The 14,028-nt window shown below is 47.7% G+C and overlaps 1 protein-coding gene across 1 annotated transcript; it reads left to right on the top strand.

Moving 5' to 3' along the window:
- Positions 1 to 1,058: 1,058 nt before the first annotated feature.
- On the top strand, positions 1,059 to 7,329 carry LOC143162956 (uncharacterized). Its single transcript, XM_076343531.1, has 6 exons — positions 1,059 to 1,144; positions 2,207 to 2,299; positions 3,643 to 3,775; positions 4,999 to 5,109; positions 6,642 to 6,797; positions 7,300 to 7,329. The coding sequence occupies exons 1-6, from the start codon at positions 1,059 to 1,061 to the stop codon at positions 7,327 to 7,329; spliced, it is 609 nt and encodes a 202-aa protein (XP_076199646.1).
- Positions 7,330 to 14,028: the final 6,699 nt, after the last annotated feature.

The raw sequence follows: 14,028 nt of genomic DNA, 5'->3' as shown, positions 1-14,028 counted from the left end.
GTTGTGTATGTAACTGACAGGTTTGAATGCTCTGGGGTAGGTGATGGAAAAGCCTGGATAAATAGGCAAGCCTTATGAAATTACTGCCTCCTCAATTTTCTCATGCTGACACTTAAAAGATCAGATAGAAAATGAACAAGGTGTCATGGAAACTCATCAGCCACGGTTTCCTGACACTTTGGGGTGGCATATTTTATCCTGTCCCTTTGGGTGAACTTTTACATCTGTTGTGAGCAGTGGAAAAACCCATTCACAATGTGAGTCACCCTTTGTCTCTGGCTGACACTTCCCAGAGCACTGGGAGAGCACAGCGTATGAGTCCATCTGTCTCCTTTTATCCATCTGGCTTTCCTCCCCTTGCAAGCTTTTGTTTCCACAGAGCAACTAATGGGCAGCATTAAGTTGCCACCTGCTCAAGCCTGCCCGATATGGGGTGGATTTTTAGCTGTCTGGCACAGCCCATCTCCTGCAGGCACCTGGGCCACCCAGCTGGGGTCAGTGGGATGAGACAGGTGCCATGGGGTTTAACGCACGTTGCCGTGTCAGGCATGACTGGTGGTGGCTGGGAAGATGACACCTGTCTTCTTCAGACATCCCTGGTAGAGACCCTGGCAGAGGTGCAGGGCACACTGTTAGAGCTGCCTAATCTTTTTTTTAGCAGCTGCACCCAAATTTATCTGCGAGGGTGAGTCACGTAGAAGTGCAGGTGCTCCCACTGATGACAGGTCTTCATCTGAGCTGAGCTGCCAGGCTGGACATTGCTAGCAGAGAACATCTGTAGGGACAGGCTTTCCCCTGAGTGCAGGACTTGACCCCAGCCTGTTGACCGCAATGAAAGCAACGGTAGCAAAGGTGTAGGATCAGGCATTAAAATCAGGCTCCTAAGAAATACTATTTCCACAAGGGCTCTCAAAACTGAAACAGAAGTTGTTGCCTAGAAGGCGGAGGGATTTGCAGCAGGGTGAGGGTTGGATGTATTCCTTTCACTGCATAGGGAACAAATGGCTTTGTCCTGCTCTCCTCTCACGCCTTGAAATCCACAGATACTAACAGAGAAGATGGAGGCTGCCTGGCGTGTCAGTGAGAGCCTGAGCGAGAAGGTGGAAGCTGTTTGCCTGGAGGAGTGCCTGAGGTTCCTGGAGAGGTAGGAGGGATGCTGTTTTCCTCCTTGGCAACGTTGTCAGTGCTCAAAAGAAAGAAATCCTGATGAAGCGACTGGCGATGCTGTGTTAACCCGGATCTGCCATTGCCCCTCTTTAGTTTGATGGCTGTTTCCCATCAAGCTGTTACTGGAGGGACAGCACTTCGCTGCTGTTTATGTGCTCAGCATTTACTGTTGGACTAAAGCTGAGGGAACAAAGTGCACCTGGGCATGCCTGGACAGCTTAAAGTCTTGGGGGATGTTTATTCTGGAGAGACTCAGACCTTAAAAACAACCAGAAGGAGGGGCAGCCACGTGGCCAGTGCCCAGGCTTGGCCTTACCTACCCTGGCTGTGCTTCCTGGGCACAGTGCTTTCTGCTGGCTCCCTGGGAGGGTGAGGAGCTCTGCTTTGTCCTGCTTCCCAGAGGAGGACGAGTGTCGTCTTCTCATCTTCTGCCCTCTTACTACTTCTTCTGGCTCCCTTTATCTGCTTTTTGCTCTTGGGCATCTCCCTCCCTGTGTATCCCCCACAGCAGAAAATGCCAGTGTTGCTGGTTGTAGGTGAATATTTCAGAAGGAGGTTTGATTTAAGATCCTTGGTCCTTCCAATATGAGGGGAAGGAAATTCCTATGAAAAGGAGTTGTCCAGGAGCCATTTGTGTGACTGAAGCTGGGACAAAGCAGTCGATAGACTTTGTGGGTTATTCATACACGCTGAGGCTTTATTCTGCAGCTCTATCGGCAAAGCCCAAGTTGCTTCCCAGAAGCAAGTGTTGCAGCAACAGCAATGGTAAAATGAACGTCCTGCCTCTCGATCCCTAGCAGTGGCACCCAGGCAGCTGGAGGGCTCTCCCTATGCCGTTCCTGTGCCCTCCTTCCTCACCAGCTGGGCAGGACAGAGACTGTCTTTGTCCTGCCTTAGATCCCCCCTTGGGGAGTGAAAGTGTGCATGCTGAAAAGACAAATAATCAGAGAATATTTCTCCCATTTGCTGCTGGACTAACGCTGTCAGATGCATTACAGAGCACGCTAGCTTGAAGATATGTCTTCCTGTTTTAATTTAGCTATGGAAATGAAGTAAGGAGCTTTCTCCAGCTTGATGGCTGTCCTGGGATCTGCAGCAGCTTACGAATCCTGGAGAACTGCTGCATTCTCAGGTTAGAAACCAGACCCTAATGGCATGTGGAGCAAAATGAATTTTCTGCTGTCTGATCTTCTTCTAACTCTGCTATGAGGTTGGCTTTGCCTCCAGCTGGATCTGGTCATCCAACCCCATGCACACCAACCCTTAAGCATGGCAGGAGCCAGCTGCAGTCAGCAAGACCCCTTCAGAGCTGTCCCAGCTTCCCTGCAAGAGAGAGGGGGCCAGGACTGCTGCGTTGGCAGCCCGGTACTGCTGCTTCTTGCCTGCTCCCAGGCCTTGCAGGTGCAGGGGGCATAGCCTGTGGTCCACCATCTCGCTCTTCCTGGTACCCACGACCCCGAGCAGGAGGCAGGCAGCAATGCCGTGTTGCATGTGGGGACGTTATCCTGGCCAACCCTGCCGCGTGTTGCGATGTGGTTCCTCTCCCTGGCCTGATTCTCCCTCATTAGGAAAGCCTCATAAATGTTGCACTGAGATGTGTGTGCTTGCGTGCTTCAAGGTAAGCCCAAGCTTAAGTGCTTTGCTCAATGAAACCCTGTCGAACATGCCAGGCTTTCCCTGGCGTTGCTAGGAAGGAGGGAAGAAATAAAGCACAGAATGGTGGGGGAGGCTGTTTGCACCTACGAGCTAATTTCAGAAGTGCTTGCAGCAATGGAGAAAACAAGGTTGCTTCTCTTCTTCCTGTGTAAAATTATCTGCGAATCTCTGGAGTCAGCAAAACGCCCAAAGCCAGCATATGCACAGTGCTTACTTGACATCAGAGCCTTGCGTTGAGCCTAGGTAGCTGTTTTGTTTGTTGTATTTGCATGTTGCTGATGCTGGATCCTAGACAATACTTATGAGGCTCTTTTATGTAATTCTTTACAGTGATACTGAGGATGAAGTTATACACTGAGCTTTTCCAGAAAGTAAAATGTCCAGTTTCAAACTGGTGATCATTTTAACCAGGATTTGCTGACTTGAAGACTGTTCTGATGGAAGATAATTGTTTGTCTTGTATTTGTAGGGTGTCAGAGGCACACAGGATGCTCACCCAGCCTCCATTTGTCAAGGCCACTTCATGCCTACTCATTTTTGACGATACTAGAATTTTTACTTATCTAATCTCACTAGTGATGGGTACAAGCGGCATTTGTGTGCATTGAGCTTTTGTGTCCTTGTGGCAGTATCTTAATGAGAGCTATCCAAAAGATGGGTGCACGTATGTGGGTCACTGAGCTAGCCCTGGACCTGAGCATGTGTCCATTCAATTACCCAGGCAGTCGTGCTGGTTACTGTAGGAAGAGTTTTGATCTGAGAGAAGCCTGATTTGATCTGATCAATACTTTCCATACCCTTTTTTTTTTTTTTTAACAGGACTGTCTGGCATAAGCTAACATACATTTGCAGTGCCAGCACTGGTCAGGATGTTAAGGTAAATGGATTTCTAGACAGGATGGAAGATGAGATTACGGAGCATTTTCTGCAGACAGTCACTTCTAAAGTCAAGGTACGGGAGACCCATGTTTTAACACTGAATATTTTTAGACTGTAGGGCAGGCACGCACTTCACTCTCGTGTCCTGAATCAGGAGGGGTGAAACCATAGTTTGATCTTCAGGCCCAGTACCCTCCTCTGCCTTGTCTGAAGCTGTATATTGACAGCTTCATCTTTTCCAGTTTTTGGGATCCCAGTTCCACTGTTTGTAGTATTTGCTGTTGTGCTACAAATGGGTACCCCATGCTGCCCCTGAGCACCCAGACCCGAAGGGTTGAACTTCGCCTGGTACCTACTCATCCCCAGCAGCTGAGCATCTTCCCAGGGCAGTGATAACTCACAGAGCCCAAGGCTGTGGTGGGTAGTCAGGATGTAGGGAAGGCTGACCAGAAATGTATCCCTCCCTTGGGGTAAGTTCCCCTCCCTTCACACTTTCTAATATTAGACTATTAGCCCAGACACCCACCTTCATATCCTGGGCTCCATGTCTAAATAACACACAATTGCAGGCTGCTAATAGGGTGTGGTGGTGTGCGTTTCCTTGGGAAGCTCCCCTGAGCATCTTCAGGCTCATTGCACAGGTTCCCTCGAGCATGCTGAAGGCAGCAAAAGGAAAATGACAAAAGAAACCCTGGCCACACTGTGGTGTTTCAGTCTCCAGAGCTCATTGCCAGCCTGTCCCATGGGCCCATGCGTCAAGACGGGAGCTGGGGGTAGTTCTGACAGGGAGTGTGGACAACCCTGGGGAGGAGCAGGAGACCTAGGGCTCAGGTTTTCAGTCTTTCTCTGGTTGTGTCAACACGGGCTTCAAATCATGAAAGACAGTTTATCCCCTGCCTGCCTGCTAAATGATCCTTATACTTTCTCATTGAATAAGAGGCAACGGCCATGCTTGGAGCGGGATGCCAGAGCAGAAGGGCGCAGAATGGCTGGCTCTTCCTGCACTCCCCATCCGTAGGGGCACGTTTTACATAGTCCCCAGATTAGAGCTATTGCCACCCATTTTTCATAGTTTTTGGTCTTCCAGGGCTTAAGAACTTAATACATCCTTCCTGAGTTTGAATTGCTGCTTCTTTCATGTTTTTGCTTTTCTTTGAAATGAAGGCACAGGATGCTGCAGCTCGTGGAGGAGTCTGTTTCTGAGAGCAGAAAGCAAAAGCACAATAATCCATGTATGTTGTCTGTGTGGTGTCTCTACATGTGCACCCTTTGACTCTGTCTGTCCCTTTTCCTCAGGGGACACTGAAGGAGCACTTCAAAAACCGTGACAGTGGTTTTGACCACATCCTTGAATCCTTAAAGCAAAGCTTTTTGGCATTTGGGAAGAAAAAAACAGACATGTATGAGGTAAGAAATAAGTAAGAAAGTAAGAACAAGATATTACTTAGGATATCACTAAGACTAGTCCTTGAACCTCTGGATTGCACAGTATTTCAACATTAATCCAATTTTAAGCTACAATTTTGTCTGGTGTTAAAAGGGCTTTTAAAGATCTAATGGTCTCAGTCCAGTTCCTCTATCCAACAGAGTTGGATATCTTCCTCACTGTGACAGCTAGGACCTTTCTGTAATCTCAGCAGAGAAACCAACAAGTGAAGAAATGTGGAAACTGAATGTACCTCCCAAATACAGAGCGGGAGCATTGGGCCATCTCTGATCCTACCATTGCCCTGATACCATTATATTGTAAATCTTCTCAGCTTCTAACGTGCTTCAACCTTAGTTGTAAGGAATATTTATCCCTTTGATGGAGAGTGGACACAGGAGGAGATGAAAGGTCCAGATCCCCAAAGGACATAGTCTCTCAGGCAGTTAAATATGCCAGGGTTGGCGAAGAACAACCTCATAGAGTACCTCAGTTTTCTCACCTTTACAGTAGCCTAAACAACTTGTCTAGGGTCTCATGACACCCTTGAGTTTGGCTCTTCAGCAATGAGATTGGTACCTGGGGTATCCTCTTTTGCACACAGGTTGGGTTTGCTGCTGCTACCTGTGCTGCACATGTCCCCCTAAGCACTGGACTCCCTTTCCCTTACCCTCCCAGGTCTGCAGGCTCTTTGTCAGTGCCGATTTTAATTAACATTTTGAAATGTGGAGAAAGGTAATGGAACAGAAAAAATTAGGAGCTATTCTGTTGTTCAGAGTCTGTCACTGGACATTATGTCACATTAGTGCTGGGGCAAGCAGCAGCTCGGTGGTGGAGTGCTGTGCCAGAGCTGTCTGTCTCTTGCTTTGTCTCTTTTGGACAGGGCAGGGGATTTCCTGTACCTTTAGACTGCAGCCTAAAACTGCTCTGATTTCAATTGCTAATGAAAATGTGGTTTCTGTGCAGCAGCCCATCTCCCCTTAGAAATGCTCGCTCTCCCTCCCCCTTCAGGCACTGCGTGGTCTCGGCACTGGGGTTTCTCAGCAGGTAGTGGATGGCTCAGAGATGCCCAGGTGACTTCTCTGTGCCCAGCCACAACTGTGTGCCCAAGGGTATGGCCCTGGGACGTGTCTAGCGGGGATGCTCCAGGGAGGCTGGATCTGGCTTTGTCTGTAGTCCAGGCTGTCCCCAGGCGACGAGTTTGTCAGCCTGGGGCTAAGCCAAGTGTCACTGCTGCTCTGGAGTGTGAGTGACCTCTGGCTCAGCTAACTGGTCCCATTGCTTTTGGTTGGATGCCTCCATACTTACCATCAATGCTTATGTTATCCACATACAGCTTGGAGGTACTCCATGTGTGAGACCAGGCATTTTAAAGGGATACTTAAGCAGAGAAACAGGACACTGTTTGCATGGACCCTATATCCCCTGTCTACACTGGTCAGAGTTCTATAGGTATGGTCTGGTCCTTGCTCAGTAGAGGGAAGTTAATTTGGTCTTCTTTGCTCTGGAACAGGCCCTCGTCAAGGCTGTCAATGTCATCATTATTACAGAATATGTGCAGGCCCTCCTGACCACTTCCAGGAAACCGTCTTCTGTGCAGAGGAGGAGGATTGTCAGCAAGATAGAAGAAGATCATAGGATGCTGCAAACGGTCTTTAAAGAGTGCTTAGTAAGTCTTTGATATGGTTACGGTTTTGCTCTCTGTCATCAAGAACAGTACCAGCAGAGGAAGAGGCTCTGAAAGCAACAGAAAAGCTTAAGAGATCTTACGACAGTGGTATTCAGCTTCACGGAAATGACAGTCAGCTGTGCTGATGGCCATTCTGATCTGCCAGAAGCTGTTAGTTTAGTTTTGAAATGTGTGATGAGAGGAGGCAAGATTCACACTCCTGCCACTGAAATAAGAATGAGGCATGATCCTCTGAGTTGGTAAGACAGCTCCAAAGCTGTCAGCTCCCCAAGGCAAGCCTTTGGTACGTGCCATGGGGGTGCAGAAGAGGAAGAGCTGTGTTCCCTCTAGTGCTTTCCCTTGAGCCTCTGGGGTGATGAACCAAATTGGCTGCTCCACATCTTCCAGGGCTTCACCTTCCCCATGGATTGCCCCATATGCTGCTCCTTGGACATGGGCTATGCATTGTTACCCCTCTGTCCGGCCTCCTCCCTCCCCACAGGCCCTTCCCAGCCCCTCAGAGCTGGGCTGATGGCTGCATGAGCCATTTCCCTGTGCTGCAGTGTTTCCTAACGGGCGGAAACACACTGATGCTGTTGTGGTTGGTGACGGTTGCAGGGAGGAGTGAGTCTTCCTGCAGGGGTAAACACTTCACACCATTAGGAGGTAAAGATGCCTTGCAAAAGGGATAGATCGGGTTTAAAAGCAGAGCCACACCTCTGAAGAAAACTTGTGGAAAAATGCTAGGTCTGATTTGCAGAAGCGACTTCGGAAGCTTAAAAAAGCCTCTTTGCTTAATTCATAATCCAGTGTAGTTGGCAGTGCTGCACGCAGCATCTGTGGATGCCACCAGGCTGTCACATGAGACCCTCGATTGCCCAAGGGCAAGGACTGCAATGCCAGCAGCACCCCCTCCTGCGGCTGCTCCAGCCAGAGAATCGCTGCCGTGCAATGGCCCTTGGCACAGCTCTTTTGCAAATGCAGGCTGAGAGCACCCGGGCATAGCACTTCGTAAGAGGCTGGACTGAGCATCGCAGCAACGACTGCAAAAGTAGTCTGGTAACAGGACTCAGATGTGACACAGCAGATAAAAAGCCTCGGCTTTATTGGTTTTAATAATTTCACAAATTCTGAGTCATTCTCATGACTCGTGAATTTAAGTGCTAGGGACCGGAAATCTATTTTCTCCCAGATGAGCCCCCTGCAAGTCATTTGTCAGCAATTCCGACTTTGTCCAAAGAATAAAATGAAATCAAAATGATTGTCTGTAGGCTCCTCTAAAAACCTCTCAGACCCATTACAATTAATGCATTAGTTTCATGGTGGAAAGCTGGAAGCTGGCAGTGCTTTTAGCTGAAGAGCCACCTCTCCTGGAGTGATCAATCACAGACAAGTCAATGCTTTGAGCAATCGAGCCATTGGGAATAGCAGGAGGATTCTCTAATCTTAACTCTGAAGTTTACCAGTAATGCTGTGCTCAGCATCAGCTTTGGATGTAATGTGCAAGGAAAGCCGGTTTTATAGTGTAAAGGAGATACAGGAAATCTAATTATGTACTAAAACCCTACATTCAGCTTGGGTGAAAAAAGTCTGCATCTAGTTAGCACTGTTTCCCTTGCGTCCCCAGTCTGTTCGCTTTCTTATTGATGTGGGAGCACCGACAACCCCGGGGAGGAAATGCATAAGCGATTTGCAGGGGACAGCCTGATACTCAGTCAAACAAGGTACATGGTTCTGCATGCAAAATATGTACTCTGCTGCAGACTGAATTTATGGTGCAGTTGCTGCACAGGCTGCACCTGCTCCCTGCCCTGCTCTGCCCTCTCTTCAGGCTTTTCCTTCCCCTAAAGCACATTAGGAAATACCTTCCTTCTCTCCTAAGAGCAGTACATGTCAAAGGCACTTAAGCACTGCTGACAAGACACGTCTTTTTTGTCCTTTTAGATTGCAGGCTGTTTACCTCTGACCTTGCCTGTCTGTATAGCCCTTAACTAAACCTGACACCTTCAAATTAATTAGCATTTTGTAATAGTGAGCTTGCCAAGTGTGAAGCCTTACAGTATTGGTGCATTAGGAGCTGAGTACAGCTTGTGTGCTGTGCAGAGCTAGACATGCTGTTTGTCTGCAGTGTGGAGGAAGAGAGAGAAGGCTGTCTTCAAATATTACTATTATTTTTGATTTATGTTCAATGTGGAGGTGAGCTGCACCGAGAATGTAGCCTGCTGTTTCTAATGCCCTGTGGAGATCAGGGGAACCTGGGCTTCTCCTGCCCCCGTTTGGCAGCCCGTTCTCCTCGTTTGCTTTGTCACAGCATCTCTGTTGACGTGATGGCATCAATAATTCAGAGAAGCAATTTAATCGCATTACCACACCGATGAAAAATGTGAGCAAAACCTGAAGTTCTCTCTCGGAAGTTCATCCGCATTCTGCTTCCTCCAGCTTTGCTAAAAATGCTGTGTGTTTCTGGATGAGACTTTCTTCTTGTGTGTGCTCTAGTTCAGAGGGAGCCGACCATACGCAGCATCTACCAGCCATGTCATATCCTTTACAGTGTCCAGCCCTGCTTACTGTTTTTTCTGTTTTTCTGTTAGAGGATCTGTGTCCCCTCACCCTCTCCCCAGGGCCGCTTTTCTGTCTCTGGGCTTGCTTCAGGACAGCAGAAATGCCATCATGTCTGGCCAACAGAGCTTGTTTTCACATAGGTACAGGGCTGTGCTTACCTTTGGAAGGAAACCACTTCCCAAAGGGCGAAATGGCCTTGAGAGGACAGGCAAGGTAGGGAAAAATGAGGTACATTTGCCCTCTTTGTCAAAGGAAATGCAGGAGGCGATTCTGCACTGCTGAAGGTAATCACCCAGCTGCCCTGGAAGCAGTCTGCGGTTACACCCCAGTTTCTTTTCTCCTACCCTGGACGGAAAACAGGCTTCTATACACGCACAGACAGTCCTGCAAAGCTCCTAACCCACACAGTGAGATCCCCAGTCTAACACGAGTCCAGCTCTTAATGTTGCATGCTGCTTCCCTTGCCATGAACACACCTTTGCTTCTCTTCCCAGGGTCCTGCAGCTGGTTCCCTTAAGGATCCTATAAAAGCAATTGTAGAACTTATTCAAACTTCTGATGCTGATGGAATGAAAATAGCCCTTCTGCCCATTCTCAAAGAATTTCCTGATCTAAGGTAAGGTCTTTTATTGGTTTGACTTCTGTAGTTTCTTAACTGATTACTTGCCACCAGAAGACCTATAGCAGTATTAGTCCTGCAATACTTTCTCTTTGCAGCATGCTGGGCCAGGCACAATGCTTACCTTTGAATGCACTCGATGCTGCCTATTTGCAGGTGCTGATTAACATGGTTTATAACTTCGCCAGACATTAATCAGTGGAGTTGAGATGTCCTTCCATAAAGGTGAAGGACGGATGAAATGGCTGTCAACAAAGCAGGAATGCTGTGGAAAAATACTACCTGAATGGACAATTTACAGGCACATGTGTGCCAAATGCAGGTTTCAAAAACATCCTTAACTCAGGCATTTCATAACTTCCAAGCACTTGGCTTTTGGCTTTAACCCTTCACCAATCCTTTTCTAGGTATAAATAATTCCACAAAATCCTAGGTGTATTCAGCAAGAATATACACTTCCATTTCTTACAGGAAGCTGTTAACAGAAATGAAACCCAACTTTTATTAGGAAGGTGAGATCTTAGCTAACTGCATTTGTTCCAAAGTCTGGTTTATTACATCCATCTTTTGTTCTGATGTCTTGTGCTAGTGACTGTATTTTTCCAAGTTAACATGATTACAGTGTAAAGCTCTCTGTCACAGGATGCTGTGAAGGCCAAAAGTGTGAATAGCTTCAAATGGGGAGCAGACGATTTGTGGTAGATAATTATTTCAGTGCCTATTCAATATGACAGTCATGATATAACCCCCAGTGAAGGAAGTCCCTAAACTGCAGGCTGCCAGAAGCAAAAAAAAAGAAAGACAAAGAGAGATCATGTTATGCTTTGTCTGGTTTCTATATCCTTTTCCTAAGCATTTGCTACTTTTGAAGATGCTATTGAGCTAAAAAGCTGCTTATCTGATACAGCTTAGCAATTCTTATTCTCTTACTATATATATACATACATATATAAATAGAAATATATATATAAAAAACTGTGTTTTTATATATAGAGAGAGTATAGGAAGTGGGCATAGGAAGTACTCAGAAGAATATTATTTTGATCTAGATCTCAGAGGAGGTCATCCTGGTGTGAGTAGATGCACTGTTCTTGATTTCAGCAGATTCCTGTATGTTTAAAACGGTTTGGCTTAGATATATTTGCCCTGTTTGTTAATCAGACTAATATGTTGTGGCACTGCTCAGCGAAGCAATGCTATGCAGAACAAAAATCCTATAGCTTTCCGGATGAACAAGAAGTAGCTCCATTTGAGGGGAGAAAAGATACCAAAAATGCTTCCAAATGGTCAAATGCAGAGTTACCCAAAACCTATTATGGCGGATACAGATCTTTTTCTAGGAGAAACCTGGGGTGAAGATTTCCACAGTTTCACAGGGATGGTGTGTGCACTGGGCTCGGGACCCATGAGCTCAGCCATATCCCACACAGCTCTTGTGATACGGCCTCCTCCTTGCTAGGTGGCCAGAGGGTGTCAAAAAGCAGCTCAGCAGCTTCGAAGCCTTGTCCTGGCCCAGCAAAACTGAGTGATAGGAAGCAAGCTTTTTTCCTTGACTCTTTCACTGACCTGCCCTCTTATCCTTTTGGAAAGGAAGGAACATCTGAGTGCAGTGCTGGACATCAAAGACTCGCTCAGCCGAGAAGACAGAGCTGCTCTCTTGAGGGCGTTTCACGATAACCGCAGGGAATCGGAAACAGAAGCAAACTTGCTTTTTGCAGATATAGAAGTAAAACCTAGAAAATACAGACTCTGTGGCTGCTTCTGCTGTTAGCAAAGGTAGGTGTGTGTCTGAGTGTGCTTGTATGTAGCAGGCATACCTGTGCAGGCGTAGGCATTCCTGCTTTCAGGGGGATGGAACAACTATGGCTGCAGCATCACCTCTCCGAGGTCCTCGTTGCTGTATATGCCAGTTCCTTCCCTCTCTCCGCCTGCAAATTTCCACGTCACGAAGCATGGTGTTGTAGGCAGTGCAGGGCGCTGAATGCTTAGATGTGTGATTCAGGTTACTGCAGGAACAAAGGAGAAGACGGGGCTTTTCCTCCCTGTCCTTCACTCCTGTCTGTGTGTCCCTGCAGCTGCCTCTCCACAGCATCTCCTCCCTCCCAGCTCTTACCACGTGTGCACGGGCAGGGTCTCCCAGGCAAGTGCTGCTGCCTCCTGGCAGGGCATGCTGAGGGATTTTCTCCTCTGTGGTCCCCCTGCTTTCCTGGTGCAGAGGGGAGGGGTATGTCAGCCCCACTGCTGCCCCCTCCATGAGAGCTGTATTAATTAAACCGGGCTTGGTCCTGTCCAGGTGACTGTGCATGCCCCCTCTGTGCCGGCAGCAGCAGCAGCTGGTGGCAGAAGGGAGGAGGGATAAAAGTCAGAGGGATGACTGTCACTGTAATGTCTTAAATCCGCTTGGCATGAATTGCCAGGGCTCATCTGGAGCACCTGCAATCTCCTTTCAGTTTCCCAAGTGATGCCTTCACAGTCACAAATTGGGGATTTTGGGGGGTAAGCTGCAGCAGATCTTGAAACTAAGCAGGTCCTCGTGGTTTAAAAATACTTCTTAGTGGAGAACATGCAGCTGTTTGCTTCACTTTAAATAATCTGCAACTTCTTTTTAGTCCGAATTTGTCCAGCTCCAGCTCAGAGCCAGAGAATTTTGTTTTATCTTTGCCAGGCCAGAGCCCTCGGCTATCAGAAATAGTCTCCCTCAGTTAATATTTACAGATTGTCATCAGTCACCTTCTGCTGGATAAGCTGAACAGACTGAGTGTCTCAGGTTGAGAAGCACAGTCCCTTTCCACCTCCTCTGCCGGTCTCTGGTGTCACCATTTATTTATAGTTCCCCATGTTAGCAGATCAGGGACGAGTTACGCAGGGCTCTGACCTGGAGCCTCCAGGCACAAGCAGACAGCGGGCTACCCTGTTAGCAGGGAGAGAAGGCAATTAGAGAAACAATTAATAAGCACACAAACTTTCCCTTCCTAATGAAAACTGATTCTGATATAATGAACTGGCTATCAGCCACCCACTTTTATATCCTCCTTTAAAGAAATTACCCATGGCACCGCCTTTGCTTTAGAAAAGATATTCAGGAAAATGTTTTTAAAACACTGTAGGTCACTTAATCTTCTATTTGTGTAAATCCCCATGGTAAATAGGCTCCCAAATCCCAGAAGACCTGGCTGTGTCTGCAGTGCACGTGTGCGGCACAGGTTGGTAGCCTCACCTGAGCTCAGGGGTAGCAGTGATGGTAAAATCGGTGTTGGGATGTGCTCAAAGGGAGGTCACCTTCCTCCTTCATCCCAGCCCTGTGATTTTGCTGCCACGCGCTGGGGTGTCACCTGCAGGTACATTGGGAATCATCTGCTTTCTCCCAGCCAGGAACGCAATAGTTGTGCGTATTTGTCCCTTCTGTATGCGGAGGTGGGAGGACTTTGGCAAAAGTGTTATCTTTGGCTGTTTCATGTTAGCATGAAATGACCTCCCAGAAGAGGAGTGAGCAGGTTTGGCTAGAGTGGGCAGGGAGCAGCAAGGATGCTGCCCACGGCTGTGGGCCCATGGATTGCGTTAGCCAGAGTAGCCCAGGAACTGGAGATTTTCAGCAGGTGAATGTCGATACAGCTTCATGCAAGAGTCTGTGCATAGGAGGGATATTTTTTCTGTTTGACTCTTGCATGTGTTCTGACGAGTGCTATTTAATTACCCAGCTTTTTTCTTGCTTTCCCTCAGGCCTGCTGTGAGAAACATGAGGTCTCACTCCCACGTGGCAGCATCTGCAATCACAGCTCCTTGAAAGCTTCAGGGACCTGTGCAGCCAGATACACAGAGAAGCCTGACAGCTATGGAAGACACAATTCCTTCACTTTTGCAGGAAAACCACGTGGCCCAAATCCTAATCTTCTATGCAAAGTTCAGGCAGAAGATGAATGGGATATGGCAGAAAGACATTCCTTCAAAATTTCCTAGAGATTGCTGCTTAGCTGAGTCCTGGTGGTTATTCCCAGGATGTGGCATGGTGGTGTGTGGAGGAGCAGGAAGGTTCCTCCTCGTCAAATTTCT

This window comes from Aptenodytes patagonicus, chromosome 7, assembly GCF_965638725.1.
Source record: "Aptenodytes patagonicus chromosome 7, bAptPat1.pri.cur, whole genome shotgun sequence".
Lineage (NCBI taxonomy): Eukaryota > Metazoa > Chordata > Aves > Sphenisciformes > Spheniscidae > Aptenodytes > Aptenodytes patagonicus.
The sequence above is the reverse complement of the archived record's forward strand: the minus strand, read 5'-3'. Positions and strand labels throughout refer to the sequence as shown.